This window comes from Orycteropus afer, unplaced genomic scaffold, assembly GCF_000298275.1.
Source record: "Orycteropus afer afer isolate SDZICR_OR568_19922 unplaced genomic scaffold, OryAfe1.0 scaffold00255, whole genome shotgun sequence".
NCBI lineage: Eukaryota > Metazoa > Chordata > Mammalia > Tubulidentata > Orycteropodidae > Orycteropus > Orycteropus afer.
This window is the reverse complement of record NW_006921842.1, coordinates 3864175-3879104: the sequence shown is the minus strand read 5'-3', so window position 1 is coordinate 3879104 and position 14930 is coordinate 3864175. Positions and strand designations below refer to the sequence as shown.

Here is a 14930-nt window from a genome sequence, read left to right as displayed (position 1 = left end):
TGTGTTATTTGAGCCTGTACTTAACTTACCAGTAGGTGTCTTAAAATTCCTTTAGTAGAAACAACATATTCCAGTTCAGTAGTGTCAGAGTCATTTAAGAACAGTATAAACATCTAAATACTATAGGATGCTGGAGATATCTAAATGAGCAAGAGACAGAGGAGCTATGGAAGTTAGGAGATTGTATTAGTAATTTTGTGTGAGTAACTGATCATAGCTGGTGATGTGTGAGACATACAAATAAGAGAAGGATACATACACTTCTAAGGCTTATAGATCTAGGTTGATGTGAATTAAGTAATTAGAAAATTTTAATATTAGAAATTTTTTTAAAGATGAATTATATGTAAATTGAATTAGAAATATAAACTCATAACTTATGTTGGTAAAAGAGCCTTATATCAAAGCCATATGGGATATGTGTATGTAGAGCCCAGATTTGGCCTCTAATAGTACTCTGTATGAAGATGAATCATTACTTCTTGGAGTATAGCTGATTCCACGTCTTGGGCAAAGAATAACTAAGATGGGTATGAACTATTTTATAATTCTAGGAGGCAAGGAAGAGTTAAAAAAGGGCTAGATAGTCCTATGCTTTCAGACAAGGGAGAATAATAAGGACTATGTTATGGAATGAATTGTGTCCCCCCACAATATGTATTATAGTCCTAATTCCTGTACCTGAAATATGACCATGTATAAAGGAGTTTTGTTGTTGTTGTTGTTGTGTTAATGATGTCATACCAGTGTAGGGTGGATCTTGAAGCTAATCACTTCTGAATTATAAAGAAAGCAGAATAGATACAGAGACACACACAGGAGTGAGATGTCATATAAAGATAGACACACAAGGCAGATGCATCTATAAGGCCAAGAACTCCAAGGATTGCTGGCTACTAAAAGCTGAAATAGACCAAGTACCTCCCTCTGGAGTTACACCTTGAATTTAGACTTCTAGCTACTGAATTGTGGCAAAATAAATTCTATAACAGCACTAAGCAATTAAGACAGACTAGGTATATTCCACCACCTGAAACAATAAAAATATCAGGCAAATATATGAAACAAGGTTTTCCAATACACTTGATATCAGGCAAGGCACCTGGGTGGCACAAACAGTTTGCATTCGACTATTAACCTAAAGGTTGGTGGTTCAAAGTCACCCAGTGGCACTATGGAAGAAAGGCCTGACAATCAGCTTCTGTTAAGATTGTAGCCAAGAAAACCCTATGGAGCAGTTATACTCAGTAATACACAGGGTCACCATGAGTCAAATTGGACTCCATGGCGAGGGGTAATATCAGGCAATAAAGGACAATGATCCTTCAAAAACAGAGAAAAAAATGAAGTGAGCCCTACAATGGCCTCAGCTTACTGTCTTGAGAGAATTTCCATATTATAACATTAAAAAGCAATGTATATGATTATCCCAATAGACACAGAAAAAGCTTTTGATAAAATCCAACTTGCATTCATGCTAAAAACTCTAAGAAAAGTAGCAAGAGAAGGAAATGCTTTCAACCAGATAAGGGGCATCTATAAAAAACATACTGTTAACATTATATTTAATGATAAAAGAATGTATGCTTTCTCTCTAATAAATCAGGAATGAGGCAAGAAATGGTTCATTTACCATTTCAATTAAATATTATATTAGACATTCCAGTCAGAGCAACAAAGGAAGAAAAAGAAATAATAATAATTTTTATTAACCGCAGATGGGGATACTGAAGCCAGAAACTTGTTCTTGATGGCACTTGGCTAAGTACATAAATCCTGAACCTGGATTTGAATCTGGAAATGCCAAGCCCTCAAGCCAGTGCTTTTAAAGTGGTTCATAGTAAGCACTCTAGATAGAGGTTGTTGTTATGTGCCCTCGAGTCAGACCCGACTCATAGTGACCCCTCCTTGGGTTTCTGAGACAGTATCACTACGGAAGTAGATTGCTCAACCTGCCTTCTGAGGAGTGGCTGGTGGGTTTGAACCGCCAGCCTTCTGGTTAGAAGTCAAGTGCCTTAGGCAGTATGCTACCAGAGGTCCTCTAGATAGTGGTTGTTGTTGTTGTTATGTGCCTTCGAGTCGGCCCCGACTCATAGCGACCCCTCCTTGGGTTTCCGAGGCAGTATCACTATGGAAGTAGGATTGCCCAACCTTCCTTCTGAGGAGTGGCTGGTGGGTTTGAACCGCCAGCCGTCTGGTTAGCAGGCAAGTGTCTTAGCCACTATGCTACCAGAGCTCCTAGATAGAGGTTGTTGTTGTTGTTGTTATGTGCCGTCGAGTCGGCCCCGACTCATAGCGACCCCTCCTTGGGTTTCCGAGGCAGTATCACTACGGAAGTAGGATTGCCCAACCTTCCTTCCGAGGAGTGGCTGGTGGGTTTGAACCGCCAGCCTTCTGGTTAGCAGTCAAGTGCTTTAGCCACTATGCTACCAGAGCTCCTCTAGATAGAGGTAGTAAATAGTAAATAGTTAAACCTTAGCTGCAGCATACCTTGTGTATTGAGCCAAAGAGAGTAATGAGCCTCTCTACACCTTATCCTCATAGAATGGCTCAGCTTTTGTTTGCTTAGTGCCCATTTTGTGTTTCAAAGGAGTCCCTCTGACAGCTGACCCCTGTGGCTTCCATTTCTCCTTGGTAGATAGAAAACACTCAACAGGGGAGGAGAAACGAGATGGCCACCCCAACAAAGCTGAGCCCCACATCACGGGAGAGTATGTACTCCCAAGACATGCAGCTGGATGAGAAGTCCATTCCCAGGAAAGGTAAACTTGACCTTGGCTGCTTGGATTTAGGGCTTTAAGGTGGATTCTTTATGTGCAATATTTTAATACAGAGAAATGAATTTATTTCTTTTAAGCTATTTAATTCTTTTTAAAAATAAAGTAACATTAAGGTACATTTTGCAAATTGATAATGGAAACTACTACCACTATTCTTAGAAGTCTTTCACTTTTTTTGCTGATTACCTTTTAATCTTTGCTTATATGCATTTACATTCTTCATAATTGCTACCAGATTGTTTACATGTAGTATTATGTATTCTGCCTGTTATTTCATGTAATATTATTAACATTATTCTATTGTTTAATTAACTAATGTAAGAAAAACTTACAGTTTCTTAATTACAGAAGCTTGGAAAATCAGGAAAGAAAAAATTTCTGTAATTCACTAGCATATTCAACAATTGTAATTTGTTTAATTGATTTCCTTTCATTTTCCTATGCATATACTTTATGTAGTTCTATACTATCTATATTATATTTTTTTAACTTGGCCAGACATATTGTCTGTATTTCCATTTTGCTGTATAATACAACTATTCTTAAAGGATATATGTGATTACTATTCCAACATATCTAATAGACAAAATATTTTACTTGAAAAATCCCTTTGTTGGATATTTGTGTTGTGGGTTTTTGTTTTGTTACTTGTTTATTATAAATTAAATAAGATAAATAAACATCCTTTTATATAATACTTGTAACATTTAGAATTATTTCCTTAGGTTTATTCCCAAAAAGTTAAATATCTGAGGCAAAGAGTATAAATATTTCATTTCCATAGGCCACGAAAGGAATCTTAGTTTTCAATCTGAGCAAATGTGGAGCCACGTTGGGGATTTTGAGTGAATGAGGGGTGATCTTATTGATGGTATGATAAGAACACTCTAACTGCTGTATTGAGAATAGATTGGAAGCAGGAAGTTTGCTACTATAAAACTCCAGACCAGTTATGTTGGTAGCGAGAACCATGTGAAGGGGGTTATAAACCAAGTAATAATAGTAGCCCCAGTAAGAGGTTGGATTCTGCATACAAACTGAATGTAAAAACAAGGATGTAAAAGAAAGAAATCAAGAATAATTCCAAAGTGTTTGGAAGAATAGGATTTCTATCCCCTGAGTCAGGAAAGACTCTGGGTGGAGCAAGTTTAGGGAGAGCTCAGGAGTTTAATTTTAGACCTATTCATTTTGATTAGTTGATCAGTTAATCAGTTAATATGCAGTGGAACAAAAAAAAAATAATAATAATCCATAGCTTCCTATCTTCACTTTCCTCTATCATCTGGTTCTCAATTCAGCAGCCAAAAAGGTTCTTTCAAAATAGATCTTGTCACTCTTCTGTTCAAATTCCTCAGGCAGCCCCATGCCACTCAGAGTCAAAGACAAAGACAAAGTCTGCACAATGCACAGGAAACATGCCACAAATGGGATGACTTCATCAAACAGAAGTTTATTCTTACAATTTGGAGGCTTTAAGTCCACATTCAAAGTGCCAGGCTCTAGGGGCTGGGTGAAAGCCCCTCAACCTTGGGGTCCAGCTCTGCCTCCAGCTCCTGGCCCACTGGAACTAGAGGCATTTCTTCACTCAGACAGCTGCTGACTGCTGAGGCTGAGAAGCCCCAAGGTTGACAAGTAAAAAGGCACAGTCCCAATCTTACCAAACCACATGGCAGGCCATTAACTTAAGTTCATTGTAAGTCTCAAGGTCAGCAGAGCATAGCAGGCTGCTGAGCAACACCATGGCTACATGCAGGGTCCAAGCGTGCCATAGGCTAAAGACCATACCCAGAGGCTTCTCCTCATATACAGGAAGCAGATCACATACCCAAAGGCAGCTACTCAGCTGCTTGTGGTAAATCCCACCATGGAGTTGATTGCCAGTCTCCTCATGGGGAATAACTACACCAGCTGCCCAGCCACTCAACCAGGCCCAGCCAAGTTGACACACAAACCACCACACCTTTGGATCACCCCACTCTGTGATATTCACTTCCTTTTGGTTCTCTGAATACAATAGCGTTCTCCAGCCAGCCTCAGAGCTTCTGCATAGGCTTTTCCCTCTACTGAATGTGCTCTTTCCCCAGATAGTAAGTAGGTGGTTGGCTCTAGCACCTCATCAAGATTTTCCCTTTCCTGATTTATTTTCTCCATGGTACTTAGCACTGTCTAATATGTTATTGTATTTGCTCTCCCCTCCTGCCCCACAATGAGTACTCCCCTCTGGAATGTGAGCTCTACTAAAGCATGACTAGTTATCTGCAGTGTTCCTTGTCATACTCCAAGACCCTGAAATTGAGGATATCCAATAAGTATTTGCTGAATGATTGATGAGGGTATAAAAACTGGACTGGAGGACATGGCTTAGAAGAATGGTTAACTCGGCTTTCCCATGTTTACCCTGAATTGGACAGACTTATCCATCCAGATAAGGAACCCTGGTAGTGCATTGGTGTGCTCTGCTGCTATATGAAGGCTGGAGGTTCGAATCCACCAGCAGCTCTGCAGGAAAAAAGAACTGGCAATTTGCCTTTATAAAGATTTCAGACCAGAAACCCTGTGGGTTAAGTTCGGCTTTGCCATATAGGGTCTGTATGAGTCAGAATCGACTCGATAGCAAACAACCACCACCATCTATCCAGGCACAGACTGAACTGCACAAGTGCAGGCTTTCCTGTTGGTCAGATCCTCAAACCAAACCGAACCAAACTCACTGCCATCGAGTCGGATCCAACTCATAGCAATCTCTCCTTGGGTTTCCAAGGGGGAATCACTATGGAAGTAGATTGTCCAATCTTCCTTCTGAGGAGTGGCTGATGGGCTTGAACCACCAGTCTTCTGGTTTGACAATGCCTTAGGCACTATGCTACCAGAGCTCCTTGGTCAGAGCCTAGCTCTGCTAAATTAGGTGTGTGGTGGGAGAGTAGATAGTCTTCAGGCAGACTGCAGAAGGAGCTGAGCTACACATTCTCAAGTTATCCAAGTTTATTTATCCAATAAGTCCCTTCTCTTGCCATTGGGAAAAAGTGAAGGGGGTAGAGAGTCCTGAAGAGCTACTCTGGTTGAAGTGCTGAAAAGAAATTTGGGACCAGGTAAACATGGTTTTCTGCTTCACACTTCTTATTTGGTCTTCAAATTAGATTGATAGCTTCATTTGGCCAGGGTGTCTTCTGCTCACCAGAGAGCCCAGCCTATGGAGTTATTATATGATTTGATTTAATCTGCAGAGTGTATAACTGATTTTCTTCAAATTTCAGTTTCTGAACAATTCTGTTCTTTAATTTCTATCATAAATGCTGATTTCCCCACATGGTACGTTCTTTAGACAACACAGCCAGGATCTGGGAAAGGGAGAATGAGATTTCTATTTGTAAAACCCTCTTTACTGGGAGTACAAATGCAGATTATTTGAATGCTATGTTTATTTCTCTTTACACTATTATATATATATATATGGGAGGAGCTCTGGTGGCATAGTGCCTAAGGCATATGACAGCAATTTGGGCATTTGGGCAATCTACTTCTGTAGTGATACCACCTTGGAAACCCAAGAAGGGGTTGCTATGAGTTGGATCCGACTGGACGGCAGTGAGGTTTTTTTTTTTTTTAATTGTTATAATATATAATATTATATATTAACTATAACATTTATTATATATAAAATTATATATATATGTACACACATTACACACATACACAATACATACATATATTTAAAATATGGAAACAAATACATAAGGAGCTCTGGTGGCACAATGGTTTAAGCTCTCAGCTACTAACCAAAAGGTTGGTGGTTTGAACCCATCCAGCTGCTCCACTGGAGAAAGATCTGCTGATCTGCCCCAATAAAGATTACAGGGTAGAAAGCCCTAAGGGCCATTCTACTCTGTCACATGGGGTAGCTATGAGTTGGAATTGACTCCATGACACTTAACAACAGTAACAACAATAAAACATATACATATATATTTACTTAGATGAATATACATATTTATTTTCAATATATGTATATATATACATATTTGTGTATATGTATGTATGTATATGTACACACACACACACACACATATTTATTTGTTTTTTATTTAGGAGTAGTTCCATCATTTGTAGAACTCATTGACCTGGACTGGGAATGGGAGAGACATAATTACAGGAAGGACAGAATGCCCCATAGATGTGATATAAAAGGCTCTTTGGGTCAGTTAGTGATCTCCTTTTGTATTTTCCTTTCTAAAGTCAATAAAAATGCCATTTAAATCATCAGGTGATGATCTGTAGTACCTTTCCATTTCATTACTTGTAAAAAAACAAGTGCTGGATTAACAAGGAAAGCACTAATGTAACTAATGTTATAATATTTCCAGTTCAAAGCCTATGTTCTGTTCGCTATGGAATGGCCCTCATTGTACATGTCTGCAACTTCATATTTGTGGGACAGAATGCTATCATAAACATCACCATGGTAGCCATGGTCAACAGCACAAGCCATCAGTCCCAGGTCAACGTCTCCACTGAAGGGCTGCCTGTGAACTCATCTAGTGGCCCAAACAAAGTCCTAAAGAGTTTTTCTGCAGGGGTAAGCAATGCAAGATTCAAGTTGTGCTCTTGTTGTTGCTGTTTGTTTAGATGTTTATTTTTCCAAAGGTTCTATGTTAAAAAGTTTTGATTGAGAGAATACTGATTTCAAAGCAAGTGATAGATCTAAAGAGGCTTCTTAAGGTATGAAAGAATTATGTTGTAAGTGGCTTACTGTAGACTTCTCTGTTTCTTTAAGGTCTCTGTGTATAACTGGAGCCCTCAAACCCAAGGCATCATCTTTGGTTCCGTCAACTACGGCATGTTACTGACTATCGCTCCCAGTGGATACTTGGCTGGAAGAGTAGGAACAAAACTGGTAGTTGGTGCTGCTTTGTTTGGATCATCACTTTTCACTCTTTGTATTCCTCTGGCAGCTGACCTGGGACTAGTTTTTCTTATTGTAACTCGAATAATCCAGGGCATATGCCAGGTACCCAGATATTTTATAAATCTGAGCTAAATATAATTTCCTTCATAGTATCACAAATTGAGAACTATAACTATTTTTATCGTAGGGATCAGGATTGGGGGGTCAATATGCACTTTGGGAAAAATGGAGTCCTCCACATGAACGAAGCAGACTTTGCAGCATAGCTTTATCAGGTAAAGATGTATAACCAAAATGGGCACTTTGCAACCCAATATTCTCTCACGGGATTCTTTGACATGTTTTCTATTGCATAGTTTGTCTTTTTCTGTTTACTCTTGAGAGAATTTTTATAAATGAAGCAACAGTGCCTTTGTCTATGGTATTACTTCAGTTATTTCCTCTGGGTTATCGTTTGTGACATGACTTTGCTTATAAAGCTTTTTGTCATTCGGGAGATTTGTTAAAAATATATATTTTTATGTCATCAAATTGATCTTTCTTTTACAGCTTCTAGGTTTTGAATCATAGATGGAAATGCTATAAAGACACTTACCCATGTTTATTCTTGTACTTGTATGGCTTTGCTTTTTCGTATTTAAAATTCTGATACATTTGAGCTTACTTCCGCAAAGATTTACTGCCTTGGAAACCCCCTGGGGGTGACTATGAGTTGGAATCAACTCAGTGGCAAGGTTTTTTTTTTTTTTTTTTTTTTCATGCTGGTATTTGGTAAATGGTATGGTTTCAATTTGGTCTTCTTTGGAATGGAGCTCGGTTGTCTTGAGAACTGCTTTCTGATAATGATCTACCTAAACTGGCTCATGGAATGAGGATTCAGGAAGAAGAAGCCTGACTTGCACTGGGGAAGAGGGAGAAATTGAAAGAGGATGGGTAATAAAAAAGAGATTGCCAGAGTAGGTGCTAGATAAGAAAAGAAGGGTAAATTGCCAGGTAATTTGTGGATATAAAGAGAACTAGGAACTCTTCAAACCCAGAAAAGAAGCTGTACACAAACCTTGTCATATTGCATCTCTTTAAAACTTCTCAGAACACTGTAATCACAGTTTGTATTCATTGATAGGGAAATTGAAGCCCCAGTTTGGACTGAGGAAATTCACTTTAGTTACTACATTTGACCAAAGGAGGTTCCCAAATATAAACAAAAATTGTTACTGTTGTTGACTGCTTTCCAGTTGGCCCCTGACTCATGGTGACACCACATGTTACAGGGCAGAATTGCTCCAGAGGGTTTTCTTGGCTATTATGTTTATGGAAACAATTTGCCAAACCTATCTTTTCCACAGGCACAGGGTGGGTTTGAACCTCCAACTTCTCAGTTAGCAGCCAAGTTTGTACCGCTAGGGCTCCTATAAGTAAGGATTTGTTGTTGTTGTTGTTAGGTGCCAGCGAGTCAGCTCTGACTCATAAGGACCCTGTATACAGCAGAATGAAGCACTGCTTGTTCCTACACCATCCTAACAATCCTTAATATGCTTGAGCCTATTGTTGAAGCCGCTGTGTCAATGCATCTCTTTGAGGGTCTTCCCCTTTTATGCTGACCCTCTACTTTACGAGGCATGATATCCTTCTCCAGGGACTGGTCCCTTCTGCCCTTCTGACAATATGACCAAATTAGGCCCTTCTTCCAGTATAGAATTGTTCATTCTTTTGGCAGTCCATGGTATTTTTGGGAGCTCTGGTGGCATAGTGCCTAAGGCATTTGACTGCTAACCAGAAGATTGGTGGTTCAAACCCACCAGCCACTCCTTGGAAGGAAGATTGGGCAATCTACTTTTGTAGAGATATCACCTTGGAAACCCAAGGAGGGGTTGCTCTGAGTGGAATCAACTTAAGGACAGCGTACTCTTTGCCAACACCATAATTCAAAGGCATTACCTTTTCTTTGGTCTTCCTTATTCATTGTCTAGCTTTCACATGCATATCCGGGAATTCAAAATACCAAGCCTTAGTTTAGGTGCACCTGTCTTCAAAGTGACCTCTTTGTTCTTTAACACTTTAAAGAGATCTTTTGTGGCAAATTAGCCCAGTGCAATACAACATCTGATTTCTTGACTGCTGCTTCAATGGGTGTTGATTGTGGATCTAAGTGAAATGAAATCCCTGACAACATCAATCAATTGTGATGCTGCTTATTGGTCCAGTTGTGAGGATTTTCATTCTTTTTATGTTGAGGTGTAACCTGTACTGAAGACTGTAGTCTCTCATCTTTATCAGTAAGTGCTTCAAGTCTTCTTCACTTTCAGCAAGCAAGGTTGTGTCATCTGCATATCTCAGGTTGTCAATGAGTCTTCCTCCAATCCTGCTGTCACGTTCTTCTTCATACAGTCCAACTTACTGGATTATTTGCTCACCATACAGACTGGCTAAATATGGTGAAAGGAAACAACCCTGACACATACCCTTTCTTATTTTAAGCCATGCAGTATCCTTTTGTTGTGTTCAAATGGCAGCCTCTTGGTCTATGTACAGGTGACTTATGAGAACAATTACGTGTTCTGGAATATTCATTCTTCACAATGTTAGTAATTTGTTATGATTCATAATTTATTATGATCCACACAGTCTAATGCCTTCACATAGTCAATAAAACAGAAGTAAACATCTTTCTGGTATTTTTTGTTGTCAGCTAAGATCTATCTGATCCAGCTTGCATTTCTGGAAGTTGTTGTCTGTCAACATACTACTGCAACCATTTTTTAATTATCATCAGCAAAATTTTACTTGCATGTGATATTAATGATATTGTTCGATAATTGTCACATTCTGTTGAATCATCTTTCTTTGGAATGGGTACAAATATGGATCTCTTCCAGTAACTTGACCAGGTAGCTATCTTCCAGATTTCTTGGTATAGCTAAGTAAGTGCTTCTAGGGCAGCATCTGTTTGTTGAAACATCTCAATGGGTATTTCGCCAATTCCTGGAGCTTTGTTTTTCTCCAGTTCCTTCAGTGCAGCTTTTACTTCTTCCTTCAATACCATTGGTTCTTGATCATATGCAGCCTCCTGAACTGGATGAATATTGCCCAATTCTTTTTGGTTGAGTGACTGTGTGTATTCCTTCCATCTTATTTTGATAGTTATTGCATCATTCAATATTTTATCCATAGAATCTTTCAATATTGCAAATCAAGGCTGGAATTTTTTCTTCAGTTCTTTCAGCTTGAGAAATGTCAATGTGTTATTCTCTCTTGAGTTTCTAACTCCAGATCTTTGCACATTGCATTATAGTAATTGACTGTCTTTTCAAGCTGCTCTGAAATCTTCTGTTCAGCTCTTTTATCTTGTCATTTCTCCCATTTGCTTTAGCTACTCTTTGTTCAAGAGTGAGTTTCAGAGTCTCTTCTAACATCCATTTTGGTCTTTTCTTCTTTTCCTGTCTTTTCAATGACCTTTTGCTTTCTTCATAAATTATGGTCTGGGTGTCATCCCTCAATTCCTCTAGTTTTCGGTCACTCATGTTCAATGTGCCAAATCTATCCTTTACATGGTCTCTAAATTCTCTACAATCAAGGTCTTATTTTGGTTCTTGTGGACTTGTTTTGATTGTCTTTACCTTCAACTTGAACTTGCATATGAGCAGTTGATGGTCTGTTCCACAATCAGCTCCTGGCCTTGTTTTGGCTGATATTGAACTTTTCCATCACCTCCTTCACAGATGTAGTCGATCTGATTCTTTTGTATTCCATATGGGGAAGTCAATGTGTATAGCTGCAGTTTATGTTGAAAAAAGGCATTTGCAATGAATAAGTTGTTGGTCTTGCAAAATTCTATCATGTGATCTCCATTCTATCACCAACGGCTTATTTTCCAACTACTGGTGATTCTTCTTTATTTCCAACTTTTGCATTCCAATCACTAGTGATAATCAACACATCTAAATTGTATGTTTGGTCAATTTTAGACTGCAGAAGTTGGTAAAAGTCTTCAATTTCCTCAATTTTGGTTTTGGTGGTTGGTGCATAAATTTGAATAATAGTGGTATTATTAACTGGTCTTCTTTGTAGGCATATGGATATTATCCTATCACTGACAGCATTGTACTTCAGGATAGATCTTGAAACTTTCTTTGTGATGATGAATGGCACACTATTCCTCTTCAATTTGTCATTCCCATGTAGGAGATCATATAGTTGGCTGATTCAAAATGGCCCAAACCAGTCCATTTCAGCTCACTAATGCCTAGGATATCAATCTTTATGTATTCCATTTCATTTTTTACTATTTCCAATTTTGCTAGATTCATGCTTAGTACATTCCATGTTCCAATTATTAATGGGTGCTTGCAGCTGTTTCTTCCCATCTTGACTGTACTTTGAGGAGACAGCTCTTCTCCATCATATTTTGAGTGCCTTCTGACCTCAGAAGCTCATCTGCCAGAACTATATCGGACAATGTTTCAGAGCTAAGAATACTGAAAGTACCATGGACTTCCAGAAGAATGGACAAGTCTGTTCTGGAAGAAGTGCAGCTAGAATGTTCCTTAGGAGTGAGATTGGCTAGACTTTGTCTCACCTACTTTGGTCATGTAAGGAGGGACCATTCCCTGGAGAAGGATTTCATGCTTGGTAATCAGTGGAAAATGGGAAGGTCCTCCACAAGATGGATTCACCCAGTGGCTGCACCAATGGGCTCAGGTATAGCAAGGATTATGAGGTTGGCACAGGACCAGGCAGTGTTTTGTTCTGTTGTAGGGCATTGTTGTAGTTGTTTTGTTGTGTTGTAGGGCATAGGGTCACTATTTGATGGCACCTAACAACAACAACACACACACATTCTGGTGGTTGTTCTGTGCTACTGAATTGATCCCAACTCATAGCAACCCTATAGGACAGAATAGAACATTGTGGCACTAAGGTTCATATCACTATAAAACCAAACCAAATTCATTGCCTTGGAGTCAGATCTGACTCATAGTGACCCCTCCTTGGGTTTCTAAGGCAGTATTACTATGGGAAAAGATTGCCCAATCTTTCTTCCGAAGAGTGGCTGGTGGGTTTGAACCTCCAGCCTTCTGGTTAGCAGTCAAATGCCTTAGGCACTATGCCACCAGAGCACCTCTCATATCACTATCTATCTACACACACACACACACACACACATATATATCACTATTTGTCAGTTTTTTTTGTCAGTTTGTTGTACTGTGGTTGCGTGTGTGTTGTTGTGAGGCTATGCCAGTATTTCAAACACCAGCATGGTCACCTACAGTGGACAGGTTTCAGTGGAGCTTCCAGACCAATGCAGACTGGAAAGAAGAACAGGGCCATACACGTCTGAAAAAACTGGCCACTGAAAACCTTATGAATAGCAGTGAAACAGTATCTTATATATTACTGGAACACTTATGTATAGCCCTGAAACAGTGTTTGATATAGCACCCAGAGATGAACCCTTCAGATTGGAAAGTACTCACAATATGACTGGGAAAGAGCTGCCTCCCCAAAGTAGAGTTGACCTTAACAATGTGGATGCTGTAAAACTTTTGGGACCTTCATTTGCCATTGGGGGCACAACTCAAAATGGGAAGAAACAGCTGCAAACATTCATTAATAATCAGAACATGGAATGTATTAAGTATGAATCTAGGAGAACTGGAAGTTGTCAAAAATGAAATGGAACAGATAAAGATTGATATCCTAGGCATTAGTGAGCTGAAATGGACTGATGTTGGCCATTTTGAATCAGACAATCATGTGATCTACTATGCTTGGAATGACAAATTGAAGAAGAATGGCATTGCATTCATCATCAAAAAGAACATCTGAAGATCTAACCTAAAGTACAATGCTGTCAGTGATAGGATAATTTCCATATATCTTCCATACATCTACAAGGAAGAAAAGTTAATACTACTTTTATTCAAATTTATGCACCAATTACTAAAGCCAAAGATGAGGAAATTGAAGATTTTTACCAACTTCTTCAGTCTAAAATTGACTAAACATACAATCAAGATGTATTGATAATTATTGATGATTGGAATGTGAAAGTTGGAAACAAAGAAGAACCATTGATAGTTGTGAAATATGGCCTTGGTGATAGAAATGAAGCCAGAGATCACATGATAGAATTTTTGCGAGACCGATGACTTATACACTGCAAATACCTTTTTTCAACAATATAAATGGTAGCTATACATGTGGACCTGGCCAGATGGAATATATAGGAATCAGATAGGCTACATCTGTGGAAAGAGGCAATGGAGAAACTAAATATCAACAGTGAAAACAAGGCCAGGAGCAGACTATGTAACAGACCATCAATTGCTCATATGCAAGTTCAAAATAAAGTTAAAAAAAATTAAAACAAGTCCAAACTACAGCTTTGATTATATCTCACCAGAATTTAGAGACCATCTGCAAAAAGTATTTGATGCATTGAACATCAATGACCAAAAACCAGATGAGTTGTGGGATGACCTGAAAAGCATCATAAATGAAGAAAGCAAATTGTCATTAAAAAGACAGGAAACAAAAAAAGGCCAGAATGGATGTCCGAAGAGACTCTGAACTTCCTTTTAAATATAAAATAGCTAAAGCAAATGGAAGAAATGCTGAGATGAAGGAACTGAACGAAAGATTTCAGTGTGGCTTGAGAAGAGAAAACAAAGTACGATAATGAAATGGGCAAAGATCTGGTGTTAGGAAACCAAAAGGGAAGAACACACTTGGCATTTCTCAAGCTGAAAGATCTGAAGAAAAAATCAAGCCTTGAGTTGTAATATTGAAGGATTCTATGGAATGGGAGCTCTGGTAGCATAGTGCCTAAGGCATTTAACTGCTAGTCAGAAGGGTGGTGGTTCAAACCCACCAGCCACTCCTCAGAAGGAAGGTTGGGCAATCTATTTCTGTAGTGATACCACCTCAGAAACCCAAAATGTGGTTGCTATGAGTCAGATCCGACTTAAGGGCAGTGAGTTTGGTTTGGTCTTTTTTTGTATGGACAGAATATTGAATGATGTAGGAAGTATCAAAAGAAGGAATACAGAGTCACTTTATCAAAAAGAATCAGTCAATGTCCAACTATTTCAGGAGGTAGCATATGATCAAGAACCAGTGGTACTGAAGGAAGAAGTTCAAGCTGCCCTGTAGGGAGTTGCCTCAAGTAAACTCCAAAGCTGCCCAAGGGAGTGACAGTGGAAACTGATGACTGCTGAGTATTCCTGGCCAAGCAGGAGCTGGAC

The 14930-nt window shown here is 39.0% G+C and overlaps 1 protein-coding gene across 1 annotated transcript in view; it reads left to right on the top strand.

The window, feature by feature from the left end:
* Nucleotides 1–2671: 2671 nt before the first annotated feature.
* SLC17A3 (solute carrier family 17 member 3) overlaps nucleotides 2672–14930 on the top strand; it is a 26641-nt gene continuing 14382 nt past the window's right edge. Inside the window, exons 1-4 of the mRNA XM_007949825.1 lie at nucleotides 2672–2762; nucleotides 7142–7353; nucleotides 7552–7785; nucleotides 7871–7958. Of these exons, the coding sequence (XP_007948016.1) occupies nucleotides 2672–2762; nucleotides 7142–7353; nucleotides 7552–7785; nucleotides 7871–7958 (625 nt within the window). The remainder of the gene's footprint in view (nucleotides 2763–7141; nucleotides 7354–7551; nucleotides 7786–7870; nucleotides 7959–14930) is intronic.